This window comes from Schistocerca piceifrons, chromosome 8, assembly GCF_021461385.2.
Source record: "Schistocerca piceifrons isolate TAMUIC-IGC-003096 chromosome 8, iqSchPice1.1, whole genome shotgun sequence".
Taxonomy (NCBI): domain Eukaryota; kingdom Metazoa; phylum Arthropoda; class Insecta; order Orthoptera; family Acrididae; genus Schistocerca; species Schistocerca piceifrons.
In genome coordinates, this window is record NC_060145.1 from 468,981,145 (window position 1) to 468,998,824 (window position 17,680).

Below are 17,680 nucleotides of genomic sequence, written 5' to 3' on the forward strand. Positions count from 1 at the left end.
ATAGTCATCTCTGGAGATTTGGTCTCACAATGAATCATGGAAGTGTGGATTACAGTGATACCAAAGAAGTGTGCAGAGTGCAAAAACAGTATGGGGCATTGATATGATCCAGCCTATGTACATACTTATTTCAGCGGGCATAAAGAAAGTAGCAGTAACAATTCAGCAAAACAAAGATCAAGTCTGTCAAGCAACAATGAGATGCGTGATCTGAGGGCGTTATATATTTCTAGCTGGGTTTGATTACATGACACATTATAGTTCATTCAAAGAATTGTAGTGCAGTTTTCAAACTGAAGATTATGGAAATCAAGTTGCAAGGGCGAATCACAAATCCTTCGACATGAAACACGTTCCATATCCTGCAGCTATGACATTTGTAGCAAGTTTGTCTGGACACTGTTTCACTATTTACATTCATGGTCAGTGTCACTGTTGTCTTCACTTTGATCGAATTCCTCAAATCGCGTCAACCAAAAGCTCATCCTGTACAATGATCTCCCTGACATTCTAAACACACAAGTCACACCCTTTGCTCTTACCTAAACTACTTCCATAAAGCATGGCACACAGGACTTGTACTATGTGCTCTCGAACTACTTCCTACTCTAACCCTATAAACGTCTGAAAAACTCCACCCGAGGTAGTGTCACTGTTGAGGAAAGTAACATCAGCTGACAGTGACCGAATGGGCACAGGGTGTCTACTCTGGTACCACATAAGGATGTTGTAGATCACACTTTACAACACAATTTCAGTGCCTCATTTGCCATGTGTGTATATTTGACTCTTCTTCGTAATGCCATACTCTTGTAACAACATAGTATGGTGCTTTTTCTGCAATATGCACTCAGTTCCCACCGTGTGACTGGCCCCAACTTACACTAACAAATCGTGCCATTTTATAACCCCTGTCTTCCACTCTCTGCTCCTGCAATCACTGTGAACATTTTCCATTTAATTATGTTTCATTTTTCATTCTTCTCTCATATTTTGCAACACCTCATTTTGCTTACTTCCTTGGCTATTGCTAGGCCAGTATTGGTGTTTTTTCTGTTCCTCGGCTTCTATTTGCAGTCTGCTGTTCAAAAGTCATTCAAAAATCAAATGAACTCTCTCACAACTCTAGTTACTTAGGTTTTCAAATCTTGTCCTTTTTACATTAAATCTTGTGCTTTTTTAGCATTTCACTGTTTGTCCTAACTTGCTATGACCCTTGCTCTGGGTTAACAAGTAACTTCACTAAGCAATATTGGATGATGTCTTCCAACCCCTTCGTCTGCACACTGATAAAATAATCCCTGCCAATAATACTGTTTAACTATAAATTTCTGCATTTTTGGATTCTGACAAGGTACTAGCAAACTGGTATGTAAAATCTGTTTTGGGTTTTCAAATCTCAATGCAATGTTGGTTTCTGGTGTGTATTTGTGGCTATTTAATTGGTGTGGTTAAACTGGCTAAGATTTTTTATGCTGTATGTGGTCAGCTATTATTGTAAGCGGGTGTAGTTAGCAGCTTTCTCAGAATGCACATCTTCAAACTGCTGGTGATGCTATGAGTGATATTACAGATCATAACATGAATGGTTTCAGATAGATTATATAATGGTAAGACAGAGATTTAGGAACCAGGTTTTAAATTGTAAGATATTTCCAGGGGCATATGTGGACTCTGACCACAATCTATTGGTTATGAACTGGAGCTTAAAACTGAAGAAACTACAAAAGGGTGAGAATTTAAGGAGATGGGCCTGGATAAATTGACGGAACCAGAGGTTGTACAGAGTTTCAGGGAGAGCATAATGGAACGACTGACAGATATGGGGGAAAGAAATACAGTAGAAGAAGAATGGGTAGCTTTGAGGGATGAAATATTGAAGGCTGCACACGATCAAGTAGGTGAAAAGATGAGGGCTAGTAGATATCCTTGGCTAACAGAAGATATATTGAATTTAATTGATGAAAGGAGAAAATATAAAAATGCGGTAAATGAAGTAGACAAAAAGGAATACAAACATCTCAAAAATGAGATCGACAGGAAGTGCAAAATGGCTAAGCAGTGGTGGCTAGAGGACAAATGTAAGGATGTAGAGGCTTATCTCACTACGGGTAAGATAGATACTGCCTACAGGAAAATTAAAGAGACCTTTGGAGAAAAGAGAACCACTTGTATGAATATCAAGAGCTCAAATGGAAACCCAGTTCTAAGCAAAGAAGGGAAAGCAGAAAGGTGGAAGGAGTATATAGAGGGTCTATACAAGGGCGATGTACTTGAGGACAATATTATGGGAATGGAAGAGGATGTAGATGAAGATGAAATGGGAGATATGATACTGCGTGAAGAGTTTGACAGAGCATTGAAAGACCTAGGTCGAAAGAAGGCCCTGGGAGTAGACAAAATTCCATTAGAACTACTGACAGCCTTGGGAGAGCTGGCCCTGACAAAACTTTACCATCTCTTGAGCAACATGTATGAGGCAGGTGAAATACCCTCAGACTTCAAGAAGAATATAATAACTCCAATCCCAAAGAAAGCAGGTGTTTTCAGGTGTGAAAACTACCGAACTATCAGTTTAATAAGTCATGGCTGCAAAATACTGAATTCTTTACAGACGAATGGAAAAACTGGTAGAAGCCAACCTTGGGGAAGATCAGTTTGGACTCCATAGAAATATTGGAACATGTGAGGCAATACTGACCCTATGACTTATCTTAAGAGACAGACTAAGGAAAGGCAAACCTACGTTTCTAGCATTTGTAGACTTAGACAAAGCTTTTGACAATATTGACTGGAATACTTTCTTTCAAACTCTGAAGGTGGCAGGGGTAAAATACATGGAGCGAAAGGTTATTTACAATTTGTACAGAAACCAGATGTCAGTTATAAGAGTCAACGGGCATGAAAGGGAAGCAGTGGTTGGGAAGGGAGTGAGACTGGTTGCGTTGGGTTGTTTGGGGGGAAGCGACCAAACAGTGAGGTCATCGGTCTCATCGGATTAGGGAAGGATGGGAAAGGAAGTCGGCCGAGCCCTTTCAAAGGAACCATCCCGGCATTTGCCTAGAGCAATTTAGGGAAATCACGGAAAACCTAAATCAGGATGGCTGGACGCGAGATTGAACCATCATCCTCCCGAATGCAAGTCCAGTAGACAGGATTGTAGCCTATCCCCGATGTTATTCAGCCTGTATATTGAACAAGCAGTAAAGGAAACAAAAGAAAAATTTGGAGGAGGTATTAAAATCCATAGAGAAAAAATAAAAACGATGAGGTTCGCCGATGACATTGTAATTCTGTCAGAGACAGCAAAGGACCTGGAAGAGAAGTTGAACGGAATGGATAATGTCCTAAAAGGAGGATATAGGATGAACATCAACAAAAGAAAAATGAGGATAATGGAATGTAGTCAAATTAAATCAGATGATGCTGAGGGAATTAGATTAGATTGGGGAGCAAAATAACTGATGACGGTTGAAGTAGAGAGGATATAAAATGTAGACTGACTATGGCAAGAAAAGAGCTCATGAAGAAAAGAAATTTGTTAACATCGAGTATAGATTTAAGTGTCAGGAAGTCGTTTCTGAAAGTATTTGTATGGAGTGTAGCCATGCATGGAAGAGAAACATGGACAATAAATAGTTTGGACAAGAAGAGAATAGAAGCTTTCGAAATGTGGTGCTACAGAAGAGTGTTGAAGATTAGATGGATAGATCACACAACTAATGAGGAGGTATTGAATAGAATTAGGGAGAAGAGAAATTTGTGGCACAACTTGAGTAGAAGAAGGGATCGGTTGGTAGGACATGTTCTGAGGCATCAAGGGATCACCAATTTAGTATTGGAGGGCAGTGTGGAGGGTAAAAATCGTAGAGGGAGACCAAGAGATGAATACACTAAGCAGATTCAGAAGGATGTAGGTTGCAGTAGGTACTGGGAGATGAAGAAGTTTGCACAGGATAGAGTGGCATGGAGAGCTGCATCAAACCAGTCTCTGAAGACCACAACAACAACAACAACAACAAAATGAAAAAGGAAAATAATTGGCTTCAGGTTCATCATATGAGAACAGCCTCTAACATAATTTAATATTGAGTGCATCTGTCACTCACCTTTTGCTCTATATCCAACATTTATTCTAACATGCTTTATTAGTGTTACTAGCTAAAGGCAATGGGGGAATCACATTGTTAAAAATTTTGTGCTGAAAACTCAGATATTTAATGACCTTCCTAAAATAGGAATCATTCTGAGGGGAAAAAATAATGCAACACAACAGAGACAATGCCCAATTTTTCAATAACTTTCAATGTCACTCATATCTTCAAAAACAGCAACTCTAAAAAAGGTTATTTTTTTTGCCTGGACAGTAAAGCAGCTGATATCCACATGACCATATGAAGTAACTTAGTAATGTAAATATAGAAAAATGATGAAACATTGTACAGTCAGGTTTATTCCCATTCGCAACAGTGTACTCCATGACTGTATTAATGAGATCCATGATAGGTGGAAGGGCAACACCTGTTATAAATTTTTAATCTGTTTATTGCAGATCAATTTCAGCTACTGTGTAGCAGTTAAACTGTTATCTGTGAAGTTATGAGAGATTCCAGGAACCTGAGCGTCAGGTAGAGCCGATGGTGTAGCGGCATCTGGAACAGGCGTTGCCGGCACACGAGGCCGAAGCTGGTCCGAATGACGCACTGCAACACCCGTGTCCATCAGGATTTCATACAGGTGTCAGCCACGGTGTCGTAAGATGCGGCCAGGACTCCATTTTGGCAGCCTGCCATATCCCCGTACCCATACAAGGTCGCCGGCAGTGAACCAGCCAAGCGACGCCACCCGCGGCCGTGAGGTGGAAGGTCACAGAAGCTGAAGTAGCATGCAGGGCTGTCGGTCATGTAAGAGCTCAGCCGGGCTGTGGTCGCCCATGGGGTGAAATGGTAAGAAGCCAGAAATTGGAGAAGCGCATCATCGGCAGAAGAAGAAGTCAGGAGTTTCCACATCTGAGCCATAAATGTGCGGACCAGACGTTCAGCCTCACCATTTGACTGTGAATGGAACAGAGGGGCCGTGACGTGCATGACGCCGTGAGGGGCACAAAAATCCGCAAAATCGGAAGAGGCAAATTGCGGACCATTATCAGTAACAAGAGTAGAGGGAAGCCCTTCCAAAGAGGAAATGCGAGCTAGAGCATTTGTGGTTGCCACGGTAGTAGGCGACATGCAACGGACAATGAAAGGAAAGTTAGAGTAGGCGTCAATTACGAGGAGCCAATAAGTACCTAAAAAAGGTCCCGCAAAGTCAGCATGAATATGCTCCCAGGCCTTCTCAGACGAAGGCCACGGTGACAAAGATGACTTCGGGTCAGCGGCCTGTGACGCACAAGGGCTGCAGGCAGCGACCATGTGTGCGAGAGACAGTCGATGCTGGGCCAGTACACATGACGGCGCGAAAGAGATTTTGTGCGAGAGACACCCCAGCGCCCTTGGTGAAGGAGGCGCAAGACCGAAGCCCGCAAAGACGCAGGTACTACAACATGCGGCGAAGCATTGTGGGTGGAAATGAGGATAACACCATACGTAGCCGTGAGGCGGTAATGCAAAGTGTAGTAGTTCCGCAATAGATCAGAAGTCGTAGCGGATGGACAATCTGACCAACCCTTCTGAATACAGCGTAAAACCCGGGAGAGGGTAGGATCAGAACCCATAGCAGCCGCCAGCCGGTCCCCGGTGATGGGGAAACCATCCACAACCCGCTGCACGGCAACATCCACGTGGAAACACAAAAGTTCGTCCCTATCGAGTGCCAGATCAGGACCCATGCGAAGGTGCGACAGTGCATCAGCATTCACATGTTGAGCCGTTGGCCGGAAATGAATCTCATAATTGAAATAAGACAAGTAAAGAGCCCAAAGCTGGAGGCAGTGTGCTGCCTTGTCGGGAAGTGACGTTGATGGATGAAACAAGGAAACAAGTGGTTTGTGATCCATAACAAGATGAAATTTGGATCCATAGAGAAAAACACCAAACTTATGAAGAGCATAAATAATGGTCAAAGCTTCTTTTTCGATTTGAGAATACTTTTGTTGGGCATCCGTGAGCGTTTTGGAGGCATAAGCAATGGGTTGTTCAGAACTGTCAGAAAAATGGTGCCCAAGGACTGCACCGACCCCGTATTGAGAGGCGTCTGTGGCAAGAACAAGATGTTGGCCAGGTCAATAAGTAGGCAGGCACGGGGCCTGTTTCAGCATAGTCTTCAATTTCTGGAAAGCCGCATTGCATGATGCGGACCAGTGAAAAGGCATGTTTTTATGCAACAGGCGATGTAATGGCTGAGCCAACGAAGCAGCAGATGGTAAAAACTTGTGATAGTATGCTATTTTCCCCAAGAAGGCCTGCAGTTCCTTAAGAGATGTAGGGAGAAGAAGGGCATCGATCGCAGTGACAGTTTGCTGAAGCAGACGAATACCATCCCGAGAGAGTTGAAACCCCAAGTACGCGATAAATGCCTGAAAAAATTTTGATTTCTGTAAATTACACTTAAGACCGGCAGTCTGTATGATATGAAAAAGTGTGCGGAGATTTTGAAGATGTTTGTCAGTGGTGGAGCCAGTGACAACAATGTCGCCCTGGTAATTTATACATCCAGGGACAGTGAGCAATAATTGTTCCAAGAACCGCTGAAAGAGAGCAGGGGCGCTGGCAACCCCGAATGGAAATTGTTGGTATTGATAGAGGCCGAAAGGCGTGTTAAGGACCAGAAACTGCCAGGAAACAGCTTCGAGAAGAAGTTGACGATAAGCTTCTGACAGGTCAAGTTTAGAATAATACTGGCTTCCAGCAAGTTTAGTGAACAATTCTTCAGGTCAAGGCATAAGGTAAGTGTCGATGAGGCATTGAGCATTTACAGTGGCTTTGAAATCGCCACAGGGACGAATATCACCATTGGGCTTAGCAACGACAATGACAGGAGAGGAGCACTCACTGTAAGTGACAGGAAGCAAGACCCTGAAGCAGTGAGACGATCCAGCTCCCGTGTGACCCGATCACAAAGGGCCACAGGACTGGGCAGAGCCCGAAAAAACTTAGGCCGAGCAGTGGGTTTGAGCGTGATACGAGCTTCAAAGTCGTTTGCATGGCCTAAACCAGGAGAAAAAAGGGACGAAAATGTCCTCACCAAGGAATCCAATTTAGCATAAGGAATAGCATCAGAGACAATATTGACAGAGTCATCTATGGAGAATCCAAAAATGCGAAAGGCATCGATACCAAAAAGGTTCTCCGCATTACTACGGTTGACCACAAATATGGGAACAGTGCGAACGACAGATTTGTAAGATACCTCAGCAGCAAATTGTCCCAAGAGAAATCTTCTGTTTATTGTAAGTCTGTAATTGCCTAGTGACAGGTGACAGGATTGGAGAACCCAAATGAAGATACGTCTGAGATAGTGGCAGCAGAACCAGTATCCACCTGCATGCGAACATCCCTACCAAGGATTTGGACAATGAGGAATAGCTTCCCTGAAAGGGAAGAAGTACAATTGACAGACAACACAGAAGCAGAATCCGCGCCATGTGCATGAACATCAGGTATGCAGTCGGATTTGCAAGCAGATGACACATGACCCTTCTTTTTGCATTTGTGACACATGGCCCAACGTTGGGGACAGTCCTCTCGTTAATGTTTCATAAAACACTGCGGACATGAAGGAAGTTGCCGTGGGGTTTGCTGCAGTTTCTTAGAGGTTTGTTAACAGTTAGGCCGAGGCTGCGCTTGGGAGCATATTGCGGCCACGTCGGCCGGCGGGGACACACCGCACGCTTCGTCAACAGCGCACAGAGTTGTACGTCTCCGACGTCACTCCCTGCCTTTATTTGCGCTCCAGTGGAGCGAGAAATTTCAAAAGACTGAGCGATGGATAGGACTTCATCTAGAGTCAGATTTGCCAACTGAAGGGCACGTTGCCTAACTTCTTTGTCGGGCGCCGACCGGATAATAGCATCCCGTACCATGGAATCGGCATAGGATACTTTGTGAACGTCAGTAACAAATTGACACTTTCGACTGAGGCCATGAAGTTCAGCAGCCCAAGCGCAATAGGATTGATTCGGTCATTTTTGACAACGATAAAAGGCAACATGAGAGGCTACCTCATGCGTATGCTTTTGAAAATATACGGACAGAAGTGAGCACATTTCAGCATAGGACAAAGATGCAGGATCTTTCAAAGGAGCCAATTGCAACAACAACCGATACATTTGAAGTGAAATCCATGAAAGGAACAGAGACTTACATGTTTGTTCGTCCGCGACACGAAATGCCAAGAAGTGCTGTCGAAGACGTTTTTCGTCTCGTCGTAAGGAGGAAAAGGAGGGAGAGACAACGACGAGAGACGCCCCGCATTGGATGCCGCGGCGAAATCACGAATCGCATTTGTGAGAAGCGTTTGCTGTTCGATGAGACCTTGCAATAGTTGCTTTAAAGTAGCCATGGGACCTGTGGGTCAATGATGAAAAAGAAAAATTCACTACCTCGTCACCAATTGTTATAACGTCAAGTTGAACAAATATATTTCAAGGGCGACACAATACATGTAAGTCACAGATCAAGTAAACAAAGTAAGACGTGTGTACACTTTAACAGTCAAATCCCAACTGAGTCCGAGTCTAGTGGCCGCTGGCTGGCTGGCCGCTTAGGTGGCGCTGCTGCTGCATGGCTGGCAGACAGCGCCGCATATAGAGGATGCGCGTAACTGTGCGGCGGCACTTTGAAATATCGGCAAGTCACAACAGTTATGACGAGTCTTCATGATTTGGATATAATTGCACTAAAGACAGCTATATTGTAGCTGAAATCAATCTGCAATAAACAGATTAAAAATTTATGATCCATGCTGCCCTTCCTCCTATCTTCAAGCACTTTGCACAGTGTTAGCAATGGTGATGAATACGATATAGTAACTTCACAGTGACCCCAGCAATTAATTAATTAATGAGTGCCAATGCTCATATACCTCAGAAATATCTATTCCTTCATTTATAATATACAACAATAAAAAGAAATATAGATTGAACAAAATTCCACTAGCTTTGCTTATAGTAATAAAAGAGAATGAAAGATGGCAGACAGACTTACTTTAAAAATCAGAGTTTCTTTACCTGCCCGCAGAAAGAGAAAGTGTGAGATTTGAGAAGCTATACCTATTTAAAATTGAAGCAGTTAAATCACTTAGAATAAATGTAATTGCTAATTTTGATCTCCTATCGCTGGATATACGGATACTTGCTTTCAAAGCTATTGTCTCTATCAGCTATTGCTAGTTTATATCTGTCTTCTCCCACTTTACATGTAGATTTTTGTCTTTATCAAGCTGTCATTTCATTTACTATGCCTTGCTAGTTAAAATTACAGAGGGCAGCAATATTAATGATGTAATATAAATACATAATACATAAAAAATAAAAAAAATAAAACACTTACGTATAAGGATCAATAGCCTCAGGTGACAGCTCCTCTTCATCTTTCGAAAACTTTTTCTCCACTTTTAAAGTTCCTGATCCAAATTTAATCTTCTCTAATTCCTTCATGGTTTTGTCTGCATTTGTTGATTCAGATAATTGAACAAAGCAGTACCTACATAAACAAAAGTAAACAGACAGTGATGATACATCTCAAAAAAGCTTCAGGAATTTCTTCTTTAGTTTTCACATACTATACCATATGCAAGCAACTACACATTACAGGAACAAGGAGACATGGAGGAGAGGGAAGGTTGTGCACCTATGGGAGCTGGAAGCATGTGAGGTGGGGGATCGCACATCACTGCTTATACTGTATAACTAAAATTGGTATTGGGACTAGAACTTCTTAACTGACTATTCACAAAACATGGCTGTTGCAGCTTGAGCTGTTTTCATGCAAAATCAAGTAATCCTTTTTTGTCTTTCTTGTTGAGAAAGTACAGACATGTAGCAATACTCTCATAGTAAATGTAACTAAATAAATCTTGAGTATTCCAGTATATAGACAGCCCACAATCCAACACATAACTCAGCAGTTCAGAAGTGGACAAAATAAGTGAGCATTTAGAACCACTATCTTGCAATGGGGTGCTGCAGCTCCACCACACATACTTAGTTCTGTGCACCAAATACCACAGAGCACAGAGATTAACACAGACAGAATAATGCCAAACAAGTGGGAAAATGATACCAGGACCATATAATTAGTGTACTTGCTTACTGCAGGGTGCGAGTGTGTAAAGAAAACACACACAGACACACAACTGACACATCCCACTTGTCAGATGAACACCACTGAGGCACATGATGGATGCAATCTCATGTGGGGGATATTTATACACGAGAAAATGGAGTCCATTATACATTCATCTACATCTCTCCCCAGTGAATGAGACAGGAACCTCTGACCTGGCTGTCTGTTCCCATGCAGCACCCCGCAGGTGACCTGTCCTCTATCTTTAGCAGAGCAGTGCACCATGTCACCTCTCCTGAATTGTGTCACAAGTTCCATGCAGATGATGGTTGTGTGCGCCCAAAGCCTACCAGATCATAATTCTATTGAACTCATCAGGAACACCATTTACGTCTTTATACATACACCACAAGTCACAATAAAGTGCATGGCGGAGAGTATCCACTACTAGTCATTCCCTTTTCTGTTCCATTCGTATATGGAGCGAGGGGAAAACGAATGTCCATATGCTCCTGTACGAGCGCTAATTTCTCTTATCTTGCCTCATGGTATTTGCATGAAATATCCATTAGTGGCTGTAGAAATTTTCTGTAGTCAGTCAAAAATGTAATTTTCTAATTTTTTTCAATAATGCTTTCCAAAAAATGTTGCCTTTCCTTTGGGGATTACCATTTGAGTTCTTGAAGCATCTCCGTAATACTTGCACGCCAACTGAACCTACAGGTAACAAATCTAGTAACATACCTACGAAATTGCATCAATGCCTTCCTTTAATTCGACCTTGCGGAAACCTGCACACTTGAGAATGGGTCGAGCCAGTGTTCTACACGCAGTTAACCTGTACAGATTAACTACAATTTCCTAGAATTCTCCTATTCACCTTCACCAGTACCAACCTTGCGTACTCATTCTGTCATATCACTTTGCAGTCTTACGCTTAGATATTTAATTGAGATGACTGTGTCAAGCAGTACATCACTAGTACTATATCTGAACATGCAGGAACACCTTTCCTACCTATTTGCATGAAATTATATTTTTCTACATTCAGAGCAACCTGCCATTCATCACACCAAATAGAAATTTTGTCTAAATCAACATGAGTCATCCTATAGTCATTACACAAAGACACTTTCCAGTGAACTACAGTGTCATCAGTTACAAATTGGAGACTGCTGATCATGCTACCTATAAGATCATTTATATATAAAGAGAGCAAGAGCTGTCGTATCACATTTCCCTGAGGCATTCATGATGATACCCTTGTCTTTGATGAACACTCACCATCCAGGGTTCTATCACTGGGTTCTATAACTTAAGAAGTCTTCAAGCCACTCATATATCTGGGAAACCATTTGGTATGTTCAAATGTCTGTTAACATTCTTCAGTCAAAAGCGTCACAATACTTTCTAGAAATCTAGTAATATGTAATGTGCCTATTGCCTTTCATTCATTGTTTGCAGGACGATGTGTGGGAAAAAGGCAAGGTGAGTTTCGTATGAGCTATGCTTTCTAAATACATGCTGATTTGTAAACAGAGGCCTTCTGTCTCTAGGAAAATTATAATATTCAAACTCTGACTACGCTCAAGAATACTGCACCAAACCCACGTTAAGGATATTGGTCTGTAATTTTGCAGCTCTGTTCTTTTACCTTTGTTATATACAGTAGTCACCTATGCCTTTTTCCTGTTGCTTGGGACTTTCCACTGGGTGAGATTCATGATAAATGCAAGATAAGTAAGAGGCCAATGTCATAGACTACACTCTGTAAAACTAAACTGGCATTCCAACCAGACCTGGTGACTTATTTTCAATTCTTTCTATTGCTTCTCAATGCCAGGGATGGCTACTTCTACGTCCTCCTTATGGGAGGCTGTAAGACAGTCAAATAATAATATGTTTGTATGATCCTCCTGCACAAATCATTTTTAAACATGAACTTAAAAGCTTCAGCTGTCCTTTTACTGTCCTCTACTGCCACATCAAACTGGTTGACAAGTGACTGGACAAAAGCCTTTGACACACTTAGTGACTTTACATAGGATCAGAATTTTCTAGGGTTCTTGGAAAGATCTTTTTCTGAGGTATTGTGGTGGAAATTGTTGTGTGCTTTGTACATGTTTCTTTTTACAGGCACACGAATTTCTACTGACTTTTGTCTATTGATATTTCTGCATTCTCTTTTGAACTGAGAGTGCAAAAGCCTTTGCTTCCTCAGCATTTACTGAATTTTGGATCTTTCTCGTCCTTAATCCACTTACTTGACACATACTTCTTCCCAGAATGATTTGCAATCAGTTTAAATTTTGACCCATAATTTCTCTATGTACATCTTACTGGTGCTAAATGATTTAAATTTACTGTCTACACAGGATGCTAACAAATGCTTATGTGCTTATCACCTGCATAAAAACTCTCCTAGCCTTCTTGATGCATTCATTAACTTTAATAACCATCTTCGCCATGATATCATGATCATTAATCCCTGTCTCTATATAGACACTGTAAATAGGGCCAGGCCTGTTTTACCTACAATGTCTAGGATATTTCCATTGGGTTTGGACTGACAAACTAGCTGCTCCAGACAATTTTTGGAAAATGTGTTCAAAACTACTTTACGAGACTGTCTGTTCATACCACTTGTGATTAATCCATAGATTTTCTTGTCTATCCCCAGTAGATACTTTTGTGCCACTGTGTTTAGACTTTCTTTGAATGTCTCTCCACAACTGTTATGGCAGAATTAGGTGGCCTGTAAAAATGTCGAATGATTAATTTGAGTTTAATTAAGGCCAGTTATCCATGTACAAAGGTGAACTCATCTTTGAACTAACTTCAAGCAATTTCCACAAGATTTAAGAAGTCAAGTGTCAGGTTGGCTCCCAACACTTTCAGTGTTTGCAGAATTCATACCATGTTATATTGCTACAGTCATCAGACTGATAGGTGATACTATACACCACTAGGTAGGTGTCTCCAATTTAACTGCTTGTGGATGTCCAAAACAATGAATCATCGAATAATTACGTGGTTGTGCTAAAAAGTAATGACTCCAAATTTTCTTTGTGACAACTCCTAAGGTTTTCTTTTTTTAAAATAAAAATAAAATACCTTTATTAACATTCCACATCTTTATTCTTCATGTATACATATTTATTTCTCAACAGAGTCACACTGGTGATGAACACATTTCTCTCAATGAGGGACAAGTTTGTTGATATTGTAACTGAAGACTGACTTTGTTGGGAATCACCTCAGCTTACGCTGCTTCATCATTATCAAAGTGAAGTCCTCGGAGCTGTTCTTTAAGTTTTGGAATCACATGAAAATTGGATGGGACCAAGTTGGGACTGTATGGAGGATGACTGATGACAGTGAACCCAAAGCATCAGACTGTTGCAGGTGTCGCAGCACTCTTGTGTGGTCTGGTATTGTCACGCTGAAGGAGAGGATGCTCCATGTGTGGTCAGTTAGAAACTCGGTTACAGCATGTTGTTGCTGACATAGTTACGTCACACACCACCATGATACGTGCTACAATTCTGAGCAGATATTTGCAACTTGCATTAGCGAAGCGGGAAAGTCGACGACTGAGTAATACACATGACATGTAATATCTCAATCGATATTGAGAACAGAATGAATAATTACTTTTCAACAAGCCTTCATACAATGCAGTTGCAGGCCTTCTCAGCGTATTCCAGTGATGAACTCTTCCCAGGTGATCAGCCGAGTGGTGGTGTCGTCTTGTCGCAATGTTTCGATGAGTTTCATACCCATCATCCTCAACCGAGGTGACCCCACTTGAGGATGATGGGTACAAAACTCATCGAACTGTTGTGACAAGACAACGCCACCACTTGGCTGATCACCCGAGAAGAGTTCATCACTCAGCCTTCATACGATTTTTTGCTTTATGTCAGATTCAACAAATGTGAGAGTGATAAGTGGTATATTTCTGTGAAAGAGTAGGACATTTTGTTAAAGTGCTGCAGTGCAGCTTGATTCTTGAAATGCTTTGCTGAAAGTTTCAAATGGAAACAACATTCAGATGTTGGCAGGCAGCAAGATGATGTAGTTAGTGTGATTTCTAGCATAAAAGATTAGTAAACATTAGATTCAGTGTAAATTAACTTTGATTTAAAGTAGTTTTATACACTGTTTGGGCACCACAGAACCTGAAAAGCACTTGTGCCTGGTAGGTGATGTCATTATACAGAAATTAATTTTTAAAAAAGCTCACAATATGATAATGAAAGACAACAAAGTTGATAGATGTGAAATAGTTTGATATTGTATCTCAGTACGTACAGTACAATTCTTCACAGCACTGGGAGAAAAAAGTCTGTTTACACTGTGTGTCACAACTGTTAGCTTGGGACCAAAGAGAGCTGTGGCAGAATACTTCAAAGCAAAATTTAACAATTTCATCTCATCCATGGTCAAATTTGTTATGCCTTGACTATGTCCTATAAATTTTGTACTAAATAAAATTTGCCTTTGGTCACAAATTAGTCTCCAATTAACCCATAAAAGTGTTTCAAACCCTGTGGGGTCATCTTCCGGTGCAACTTACAGTCATAACAGTCAACTGAAAAATCTACTATTAAGCAGGATCTCAAAATGAACTCTCATCTTTTGAAATGGCTTGTTCATTAATAATAATAATAATAATAATAATAACAATAATAATAATAAACAACATTAAGTGCAGAATTACATAATGTTTAGGCATAATCCACAAGACTTTTTGGAAAGATTCATGACTGTTTATGAAATTTTGTACATAATCACACTTCTGAGCACAAACAACAACAAAACTGAGGATGAGCGCTCACTATAATTCATCAAATAAGGGAAAGACTATTTTGTTTGTTGAAAAAGATGATAGACATACCTTTTTGCGGCTTCCATAGAGTAATCCCAATATACAAAAGATGACCTACAACTGGCTTCTATTGTACTTCAATGCTGGACTGTATGAAACATGAGTAGATAGAAGAAACAGCCAAAAAATAATGCTCTTAGACAAAAACTAAGGCCTCTCCCCGATGTTGTTCAATCTGTATATTGAGCAATCAGTAAAGGAAACAAAAGAAAAGTTCGGAGTAGGTATTAAAATTCATGGAGAAGAAATAAAAACTTTGAGGTTCGCCGATGACATTGTAATTCTGTCAGAGACAGCAAAGGACTTGGAAGAGCAGTTGAATGGAATGGACAGTGTCTTGAAAGGAGGATATAAGATGAACATCAACAAAAGCAAAACAAGGATAATGGAATGTAGTCTAATTAAGTCGGGGGATGCTGAGGGAATTAGATTAGGAAATGAGGCACTTAAAGTAGTAAAGGAGTTTTGCTATTTGGGGAGCAAAATAACTGATGATGGTCGAAGTAGAGAGGATATAAAATGTAGGCTGGCAATGGTAAGGAAAGCGTTTCTGAAGAAGAGAAATTTGTTAACATCCAGTATTGATTTAAGTGTCAGGAAGTCATTTCTGAAAGTATTCGTATGGAGTGTAGCCATGTATGGAAGTGAAACATGGACGATAAATAGTTTGGACAAGAAGAGAATAGAAGCTTTCGAAATGTGGTGCTACAGAAGAATGCTGAAGATTAGATGGGTAGATCACATAACTAATGAGGAAGTATTGAATAGGATTGGGGAGAAGAGAAGTCTGTGGCACAACCTGACCAGAAGAAGGGAGCGGTTGGTAGGACATGTTCTGAGGCATCAAGGGATCACCAATTTAGTATTGGAGGGCAGCGTGGAGGGTAAAAATCGTAGAGGGAGACCAAGAGATGAATACACTAAGCAGCTTCAGAAGGATGTAGGTTGCAGTAGGTACTTGGAGATGAAAAAGCTTGCACAGGATAGAGTAGCATGGAGAGCTGCATCAAACCAGTCTCAGGACTGAAGACCACAACAACAACAACAGACAAAAACTTCAGCCATCACAGCAACAGCACACAGAAAAATAGCCAAAAGACAACTCTCTTAGACCCAGACCATCACAGCAGTAATCCACACTGTCTAAAAGCATTAGCTGGGATTCAAACTGCTTTTGCCTCATTTTCCTTAGTCTGTCCTATTTCAGAAGACAAATTTTCTGATTAAATGAGGAACTGATTACTTCCGCAGATGAATATTTTTATAAGGTTTGTGAAAACAGGTGTCTCTTACAGAATGAATAAAATTGGGACACTGCTGAGTCAAGCATTATAGTCACAATAGCAACTATGTAGACATAAATTTCAAAAAAAGTATGCACAATTTTTTTTACCAGATTTACTGATCTGGTATTTGTAATGTAATATTAAAAAAGAGTATTTGTGAACTACATTAATGAAAATAGATTTCACACTGGAGACAACTCAAGTCATTAGAAATAGAGCAGAAGCTTTGACTAGATAAGGGTGGAGCAGGAACTGTTTGTGGCTTTTTCATACAAACCACCCCAGCATTCACCTCACGATTTAGGAAAACAATGAAAAATGACTGGAAGGAAATTTGAGGTTCACTCATTTTGAATGTAATACAGTATGTTGAACACTGCCACCTTTCTCAGCACAATTTAAGCAGTACCACCTCATATCCTTTCAATAGGTGTGCCCCAGTGTTCATGGTGCTGCAGGATTTGTAGAACAATGTAAACTGAATCAAATCACAATCCCTCCATAACCACAGATACACTCACAGAGATTGATAGGAATAGAGTCTGTGACATGAGCACATCTGTAGTGAGCATGCAGGCCAGTGCAATGGGGGTGGCAAGTGAACTTGAGATCCTGGCAAGTACCCTCAATTAAGAGGTGTGTCTGCTGAAACACAATGACATCATGCAAAAGCAGTAGGGCAGTATAGTATATTGTTGAACATGTATATTTCCTTCACATTGGGTAAACAAGCCAGACGCACATGATCTGAAAGCAGCTCCATGTAACAATTGTCTGTGGCAGATGATAGCAAATGTCCAACTTCAGCCCACACCTGCTGATACTTACACCAACAGATAGACCTGTTTTGGTAGAAAAGACCTATTGTCTTGTTTTCTAAACATTTATACTTGCTGTGTGTGTGTACCAACATGTACCATAACTCCTCAGTCCAAGACATAGTTCTCAACTTCGTGCATCTCATACAGCTGTTATTGTACCCAGTTTACTCTTCAGGGATTAAGGTTACAGGAATTGCTTATCAGACAGCAGCTCATGAATTCTACTGTAAGGGAGATGGTCTATGATATGGATGTCCATATATTGTTTTTACTGTCCAGCATATGCAGCGCTAATTATAAGCTGAAATAGCCGATGGTAATGTCTTGTTTATACAATGTTGCTGCTGTTGTTGTATACTGAGGACAGAGAGGAATGGGTCTTAACCATCCACACAATATGTTTTGAACCAATTCAAATTAAGTACAAAAGTTACAAACATTCCACAAAATGGAAAGTCC

General features: G+C 40.8%; 1 protein-coding gene across 2 annotated transcripts in view; it reads right to left on the reverse strand.

Moving 5' to 3' along the window:
* Nucleotides 1–17,680, reverse strand: part of LOC124711598 (homeobox protein slou-like) — a 141,732-nt gene that overhangs the window by 48,513 nt on the left and 75,539 nt on the right. For both annotated transcript variants that reach the window (XM_047241754.1, XM_047241755.1), the window contains exon 5: nucleotides 9,489–9,641. In XM_047241754.1, coding sequence (XP_047097710.1) covers nucleotides 9,489–9,641 — 153 coding nt within the window. The remainder of the gene's footprint in view (nucleotides 1–9,488; nucleotides 9,642–17,680) is intronic.